General features: G+C 31.7%; 1 protein-coding gene across 1 annotated transcript; it reads right to left on the bottom strand.

Annotated features, from left to right (window-relative positions):
- Positions 1–6,060: 6,060 nt before the first annotated feature.
- LOC126772965 (homeobox protein Hox-B5a-like) lies at positions 6,061–8,979 on the bottom strand. Its single transcript, XM_050493570.1, has 4 exons — positions 8,852–8,979; positions 8,303–8,451; positions 6,593–7,492; positions 6,061–6,503 (listed from the first exon to the last, which is right to left on the bottom strand). The coding sequence occupies exons 1-4, from the start codon at positions 8,977–8,979 to the stop codon at positions 6,061–6,063; spliced, it is 1,620 nt and encodes a 539-aa protein (XP_050349527.1).
- Positions 8,980–9,241: the final 262 nt, after the last annotated feature.

Here is a 9,241-nt window from a genome sequence, read left to right as displayed (position 1 = left end):
TACCTTGCATGTATAAGGGAATACTAAATATTGATTGAGTTTTGTAATTCAAACGAATTTATTATAATGGACTCTAGAGAAGTATTCAATATTATATTATATAATCGTTTTATTGAAACCGGTTCATCGGCTTGGCTTCATTAGTTATAACTAGCCAATTCCTTGGTAATCAATATCGAAAAAATTTCAATAGATAAAATCTCTGAAAATAAAGCTTATTACAAATAAATGTTATAGTACAAAAACAAGTGATATTTTAGTCTTCATTGTTTCAACGAATAAATAATTCTGTTTTATAAGTTTGAAAAGCCTATAATATTATTCAGTAGTAAAGTTACATATATGTATAACTACACCGCACCCGTAGTATCGCGCGCTTAAACTAAATGATGTCTATCATACATTACATAATTATGTGTAACTAACGTTTATGGCAGCGCACGCCAGAATAGCTCGCAGAAAGGTAGGTTTTTTCCTAGTTACTTGACGTTTAATGTCATATTTTGGACAGCTCACACAATATCTTTATAAATTGTAGCCTATGTGTTATTCTGATGTATAAGCTATATTATTGGAAAGTTTAATTGAAATCCAGTAATTCAATTCAGTAGTTTTTGCGTGAAAGAGTAACAAACATCCATCCACACATACAAACTTTCACGTTTATAATATTAGTAGGAAGTAGGATTAAAGAAATGTAGTTTCGTTAAAAAATACCTCTTATATTTATCCAACAGGTGATATTTTTACATATTGCTAACCGTATGAGTAATGTTTTCTATAATATCATTATATATTAAATAGTGTTTATACAAGTTTCTAAATCATGTTTATTTACTTTAAACACATCTGAATTAAACAGTTTTCGAAATTTTGCCACTTAATGTTTAAACAACCATCCAAATAAAAAGCATTATTAAATACCGTTGTTACAATTATCTTAATTCTAATCAAATACATTTAAATTACTTAATGATTTAATTACAGGTAATTTTCATTCCACGTATTGAAACACTCGAATGATGTTTCCGTGTTAAGCGTTGAACTTTGTATAGTATATGTACTATACATATATAGACACTAAACATAAAGCGAGCAGGAATCTAAAGGTAAAGCGTGATATTCAAATATCCATTAGAAGGTTTCTTTTGATCAAGTCCCAGTGAACGTACCTCGTTCGACGTTAGGATTAATTAGAGCTGCCATTCAAACCGAATTCAACCTATAAAATAATATGAACAGAACTTTACAATTTAAAAATAAAAATCCTTAATCTATATTACATTGCTATGCGTTGATCTCATTCACGAAAATAATATTATGAAATAACAATAATTTATATTGAATTGCATTCCTTGGTTGATAAAGACTGAAGGAAGGTCCGATTACGCTTTCGAACGGCGAAAAAAAACGGCGACAAATGCTAATTTTTTCCACAATTTAGCCAAAACTAGCCTTCGTGTCGTGTCGGGCATTATCGGGTATTTTTGAAACGAATTTACTGGCTAATATCGCTGCTACTTTATTTTGTTGAGTTTAAATTCGCAGGACGTTGTTAATGTGCTTTAAAATAAAAAATATAATGTGATAAATAAGATAATTTTAATTTATCTAATTGAATAGCCTTTTACTAAGCTAAGAAAAAATACAATATTATTATTTTTTTTATTTTTTTATAGAATAGGAAGGTGGACGAGCATATGAGCCACCTGATGGTAAGTGGTCACCAAACGCTTATAGCCAATGCGCCACCAACCTTGGGAACTAAGATTTTATGTCCCTTGTGCCTGTAATTACACTGGCTCACTCACCCTTCAAACCGGAACACAACAATATCAAGTATTGCTGTTTTGCGGTAGAATATCTGATGAGTGGGTGGTACCTACCCAGATTAATAATGTTACGTAAAATTTTTAAATTTTATGTAAAATTATTGTGAGTGATCTACAAGCACAAGGGACATAACATATTAGTTCCCAAGGTTTGTTTTGCATCGACAATGTAAGAATTGTCATTGTACAGTGTTTCTGACAAACGCAACTTTTATTTATATTTTTATTTATTACAGTTTTGTCAATGATATTTATTACTATGTTTTGTATTAAAAATATCATGAATATTAACAGACACTGATTCATCGACCGGTTCTATATTAAAAATTTGATTTATATTTATTAGAATATTTTCTACAAATCCAAAAAATCAGAATCTAAAATACACAACATACACAAATATTTATATGACTATAATGGCTAGACAAGATATGGGAAACGACTGTAAGATTTTAGTACTAATTATTACTAGCTTTTTATAAAGATTTATTCTTGAAGTTTAAATATGGCAGTGATATTATTTATAGTACGTAATACCTGTAGGTAGGTATATTATTATATGAAAAAACTACAATTATTCTACAATTTGAGTAACAAAAATATATTAGAAGCTTTAACGTTGCTTATTATTTAGTAATATTAAATAAATTCTGTTTAAGTTTTAATTTCCTTGTCTATGTTAATTTTAGCAAACAAATAATTTGACAACGCAATAGAAATATTCAACAAAACTAACATTTAACACAAAATTTAACATTTTTATATATTCAGGTATACTAAAAATATCATATTATAATTACTTACATATATACTTCACTTTGATTACTGTAAAAAATTATAATAAACCCAATATTTACACGTTTTTAGTAAAAATAAACACAAACTAAACACAAGCAGCCATCTTGGTTAAATGGCTGCCGCGCATGCGTCGTTATGACGTAGCATAAAACTAAGGGTTGATATTCTGCTTATACCTTTCTACTAACAATGATGCTGTATTTCTGTCTCTTTTCCTCTTACGATATTGTTCGCAGAGGGTTACTATTGTTATATTGTGAGTGAAGTTAGATACAATTGAAGCCTGCAGTTTAGAAATAGGCTAAAACAATGTTATACTGTCTTTGTTGAATTGTTTTGCTTGTTTGGTGAAACTTGTACATGTGGTACTTTTAAATTTTCTAGACTTACTAGAGTACTTTTATTTACTTATAAAGTACACTTAAAGCTCATGTTATAACAACTATTTGTTTTTGCCTGAATGAAATGACTTTTTCTGGAATACCAAGTGTACGGTCCAAAAAAAATTAAAAAGCTTAATCAAAATGGAACCATCGCATTTGAAGACATAAAAGTAATACTATTATGTATGGGTATTTAATTATAATGTTTGTATGATATGTTATTACTACTGTACAAAAAAAAACTCTAACCCAATACCACTATAAAATTATAGACTGAATTATATTTGTCGGTATGTTCCAAGCTCATAATAAGAAATAATATTAAAGTACTCCTTTAACTTAAAAGATTATCCAGATAATATTATTTAAAGCTCTTTAAAACAATAATAGTTCAACAGTAGAGTAGCCTTTTTAGTTCACTGAAGACAGGTAGCCTTACCATTAACAGGATTACGAAGCAAATACCTTACCATTCATTTGACCGTTTAAATCCGATCAACAGTCAAAACATGTCAAAACCGCCGTCAACATTTGCACATTGAATATTAATCCCTAGAGACCGATACTCGGTATTGACTTTCTATTTAAGCCTTAAACCCTTTTTAAAAGTCTATGGAAGTATCGCGAACGTAAACAAGGTGACATAGAGCCGATATTATGAAGTAGCCGGTAAATAGTTTTTTTTTTTGTTTGTAGTACACGACTTTGAAATTTATCTATTATTTTAAAATAATAGCTATATTTATTTTTGATGATTATTGCTGGAATTTGTCCAGCAGTAGGTCACTCAAATATTAGTTTACTTTTACAATATATAAAAAAACTAAACGCGAGTTTGTTGTCATGATTGATTTTGATCGCATATTTTACTTAATCATTAATACTACAAATAAAAATAACTTTAATTTTTCTCCATTTTCGTCGCAAGAGTTGTTCCTTAAATAAATTAAGATCTGTCACTTATCAAGTTAATAAAATGAAACAGAAATTACTATTATTTAGTAAAGTATGACTTTAGTTATGTTGTTCACTGAAATTTAAATATACCTACGAGTCCAAATATTTATATGACATATAATAAAACAAAGTTAATGAGAAATCAAAACTTCTCTTTATTTATAGCGCCTTAAGATTGACTAGACAAATACAAAAATATTTATTCTAAATACTTTTTAGAAATATAGTCGTCGTAAAGGTGCCATATTAAAGTAGACTATCGTTATTTATTTAGTAGGAACTGTAAGTCTTAATGATACTTAATAATAATTAAAACTAATTATTTACATATCTTAGTATTCTGTATTAATATATCGAATAGTAACAATTTATTCTAAAATTAAATAGTGATATATGGATTATATTCGCCGGGAGGGCAAATGACTCTACTCCACCTGATGGTAAGTGGTAGTAGATTCAAACGCGACGACGGCCAGTACAGACGGGAAAAACGTTCTGCACTAGCCGCCTTCGCCTTGCCGGCCCGCAAGATGCCTCTTCACGCCTCGTTTATAGGAACCCCGGTAGTAAGAGGAGGGGAACACGTGAGCTGGTAAGGAATTCCATTTTTTGGAAGTGCGACAAAGAAAAGAGTTGCAAAAATTTCTTTGACATGTGACATCGAGAACCAGCTCGCGTGGCTAAGGGATTAAAGGGCTTTGAAAATAATGTATATTTGTTTTACATTTAGATATGAAATAGCTAATATTAAAATGACCTACATAGAAAATTGCCGTGGAGTACCGGCTTAGAATAGTACTCCCCGAATCTCATCCCGTGGATGTCGTAAGAGGCGACTGAGGGACGGGGAAAAGGGGGGATGGGCAGCAGCATCTCCTCCATCAACACCTAACCTCTACTGCGCTCGCCAACACGCCTACCCAGCGTGGCGAGTATGGGCAAACCCTCCTTAATGGTAAATGCGCCCAAAAAAGGCCCCCAGTTATCGGCAAGCCCGCTAGGCCCGACCAAGGTAGCGGTTGCGGTATCGGCAGGGCAGGGGGGTTTTATGCGTCTTACCTACCATGACATACGGTTCCGAAACGTGGACACTCACTGCGGGACTAGTCCACAAATTCAAAGTCGCTCAGCGTGCTATGGAGCGAGCTATGCTCGGAGTATCTTTGAAGGATAAGATCAGAAATGAGATTATCCGGAAAGTGGCAGTGGGCTGGTCACGTATGTCGTAGGACAGACTTCAGCCTGCTAATTTTGCAAGCTATGTCGGTGACTCCGGTTCTTTTCCGGATAATATATATATAATATATATATATTATCCGGAAAAGAATATATATATATATATATATATATATATATATATATATATATATATATATCGTTTAAAATCAGAGTTAAGCAACACTTTCTTTCCACTTAAGTTTAATTTATTTTATATGTATGTATATTTTTTTGTATCTATGTAAGTTGAATGTATATATATATTATAGATAATGGTATATATTAATATATTTATTTGTATTTAGTGTGTAATATATTCATTTATCGTTAAGTCTACTTGAATTTTATAATATAAAACTAATTGATATTGTACCTACACCATAAATATGTATTACAAATAATCTCCACTAGATTCAGGGTTTCTGGAAGAGATCTCTTGTTAGAGATAAGTTATCCCTTTGTACACATTTTTCATTTATATAATTTTCTGTATACTCTGTTGGTACATAAATAAAATAAATAAATATATTATATAATATGATATTGACATAGAAAATTGTAATTAAAATTAGTTTACAATTGATATATTTTGACATCAATCAATCAATCAACAGCCAATCATTGTCCACTGCTGAACATAGGCCTCTCCCAAGGTGCGCCAAAGCTCCCTGTCCTCCGCCTTCCACATCCAGTTGGTACCCGCTAACTTTTTTAAGGTCATCGGTTCACTTGGCCGATCCGCGGTCTCCACTCCAGGCCATCGGTCCTACGATTATATATGATATTGACATAGAAAATTGTAATTAAAATTAGTTTACAATTAATACTTATTAATAATAATTTTTATACATATGTACTATATTAAAAATTAATCACAGTGACATTTTGGGAATCAGGCCTCCATACGGTGGCATTACATAATTAGGGTTCATATTTCCTGATAAATTAGTAATATTGGCAATTGCTCCTTCATAACTTGGATGACCATAATTTGCATTGGGATACTCTGTTAAGCCGCTTAACTGCTGTCTTGAGTCAATATATTCAGTTGCAGTTGGTATGTTCGTCGCGTTTAAATCTTCTACTCCATATGGATCAGGAGACGTAGAAAGTTTTGCATCTTTCTTTGCTTTCATTCTTCTATTCTGAAACCAAATCTTAATTTGTCTCTCAGTTAGCGCTAACGCACGAGAAACTTCAATTCTACGTCTTTTCGTTAAATATTTATTGAAGTGAAACTCTTTTTCTAATTCCAACGTTTGAAATCTTGTGTAAGTTTGCCTTGTCCTTTTAGACCCCTCTTTCTTTTCCTCACCTGAAAAAAAATTAATTATAATATCTTATATTAGTATAAGTATAATTTTTAATGAAAAATAAATAAATAAATAGTGATACTATACACACCACCAATACTTTTCATCCATGGGTAAAATCCTTGGACTTCTGGTATAGCGGCCATGTTGTTCTCAGCGTAATCTTTATTGTCCCCGCCTGCTTCAACCCTCGTCATATCGTGACAGTTTTCAGATTTATCCTCAGATGACTTAGCGTCTTTGATTGCAACCGGCGCTCCGCCCATAGTAATTTTCGCATGTCCAACAATATTATTCTTATATTCACCATGAAATTGTGGCAAATCTGTTTCACTCACTTCCATGGCTTCAGTATACTTTCTGCTATTCTCATCGCAATCAGATGCGTTATACGACATGCATTGCATCATTTCGTGAATAAATGGTTTATTATAATGTGATGGTCTCTGAACACTAAGATTGCTTAAAATTGCTGTTAAATGGGGCAAGTCCTCTTCTTCTTGAGATGTAGACTTAACAGCACTAGAGCAACTCTGTGGGGATCCATAGCTGGTATCAGGTAAACTACATTGACTTGGAGAATTAATAGACCGAGCGTCTTCGCCTTTGATATCTAAACCGTGGTTATTTACTATTGAATGCAAGCCTTGTTCATATCCGAAATGTCCATATTGTTGATGAGAATACATATTCATTTCTCTCCACCTATTAATCATCTCGGCATTAGTTTGATCTCCATTGTTCATGTTATTCATTGGATAATTTTGCCAATTTGGTTCGATTTTCACAATTTTGTTGCACGAGTTATTAAGTCCTTGTAATCTGTTATAATGGTGATTAGAATAGTCACTACTTTGAGAGGAGAAGTTGTTGTGAAAATTATAGGCATTAGGAGTCACTGGGTATTGATATCCATAATGTGGTTGTTTTACATTTTGACTATTAACTTGAGCACTATTGTTCCACATATCACTTGTACGACTAGTCGTCGCTACAGAAGACATATTTTTAAACACAAAATCACACTAGAAACATAGATACACTGAAACTAAACTGTTTGCGTGGGCGACGCTGATCCTTCTCTAAGGTTGACTGCGAATCGAATGTAATAAGTGCCAGAAAGCAATGCGACCCTAGCAAATGTAATACTTTTATGTGACCTAAAAAAATTTGGGGTACTCTCAACAATAGCGGCGCCATTGTCCCTCTACTAAGTTGTAAAACTGGATTTTACATCCCGCTCTTACAATCTCTTGTTTTGTTTATTGTAGTGATAATGAAAGAGATAGAAATACTTTGTACATTTGGGGGAATATTTCGCAAATATGCTATGAATGTTTACAATGCCAATATTTCCAATAATTTTTGCTTGTGTGCGTTTAAGTAGATACAACAATATAATTGTTTGAATTCTGATAGTGTGAGTATGAGAGGGTGGAATAGATTGATTTTATTCTATTATTGGTTTAGTGTAAAGCCACGTATGTGTGTCACTGTGCTGAATTAGCTATTGCAGCTTTATATAGGCTGATATTTTTGATTCAAAGAAACTAAAACAGTTTGATTAATAAATGAAAGAATTGATCCATAAACAATTTAAATGGTTAAAATAAATTGTATTGTTAGTTTTTTAAATTTCGCTTTATATAAAATTTACCATTTTCTTACGTTTCTGAGTATAAGAAAATTATTTACAAATAAATGAATACTGTTTCAAAAATACATATTATTGATTGTCTAAAACTTATAATCTCAAACTCAAATATGGAGCAACCTGTATAATTTTAGTCCACAAACGCACATAACTCATCCCGCAACAGTTGGAACGAGGGCCACGACAAAAGCGCAGTATGCGTGCGCGTGCGACGCACCCGATCTGACCCGAGCATGCGTGTGACGTCACGATTGTCGTTGATTGAGATTTGTGATAAAAGACAATACAGTATAAACCTAAAAATATTCAATATAAAATATTATCATATTCTTAGTTTTTGTTAAAACAGAAGACAATATAAAATGAATACCATACGATTATATAACACACGTTACATATATTATTTTGTTTTGTACAGTAAATTATTTTATAGCGATAATATTTTTTAATTTTAGTAATACAGTAGTAAAGAAAGATTGTGATATCGCAGTAAGTTGCAATCGACAGGCCAATCTTCGATTTCGGCATTAAAAGTATGTATTTTTATAATACTATATAATTAATACTTAAATTATATGGTTATCAAAAAGTAATTACATATGTCCAGTTCAATCACAATTTAAAAAGATACATAATAATTCCATAAACCTATGTAAGTGCACGTTCATAGTACCTACGAGCTAAGCTGCAAGTCACGCTAAGTTGACACTTCGTTTGCCCAATAGTAAATCGGTTAAACTCCCGAGTGACATATGGATACATTGTGAAACACCTCCCGGCTCCACGCATCTGTCAGACATGCGCACACCCACTGACAAGGGCATTGTGAACTTAGTTTTATTACATAAATTACTTATGTGACTTTAACTATGATTTGTGATTAACAATCTTAAAAGTATTTTAAAAATAAAATTATTTTAAAAAGTAAAAAGAAAGTATTTAATATTAAGTTTAATTTTTTATTAAATCAATGAATTACAATTAATTCGCAGTTATATCATAATTTATATGACGCTTAATTGTATTGGAAATTATACATGTATTGAAACATTTGGAAGGTAAAGAAATGAAATAACTGTATAAATA

Source organism: Nymphalis io, chromosome 13 (assembly GCF_905147045.1).
Source record: "Nymphalis io chromosome 13, ilAglIoxx1.1, whole genome shotgun sequence".
NCBI lineage: Eukaryota > Metazoa > Arthropoda > Insecta > Lepidoptera > Nymphalidae > Nymphalis > Nymphalis io.
Note: the sequence above shows the minus strand (reverse complement) of the source record. Positions and strands in the feature narration are given on the sequence as shown.

Bases quoted from the DNA above. Each gene is read 5' to 3' on its own strand.
- LOC126772965 (XM_050493570.1), bottom strand. From the start codon at position 8,979: ATGCCCTTGTCAGTGGGTGTGCGCATGTCTGACAGATGCGTGGAGCCG. The intron at 8,452-8,851 runs GTGACTTGCAGC...GAATATTTTTAG, and splicing joins AAACGAAGTGTCAACTTAGC to GTTTATACTGTATTGTCTTT. The intron at 7,493-8,302 runs GTGCGTTTGTGG...TGTCTTCTGTAG, and splicing joins ACTGTTGCGGGATGAGTTAT to CGACGACTAGTCGTACAAGT.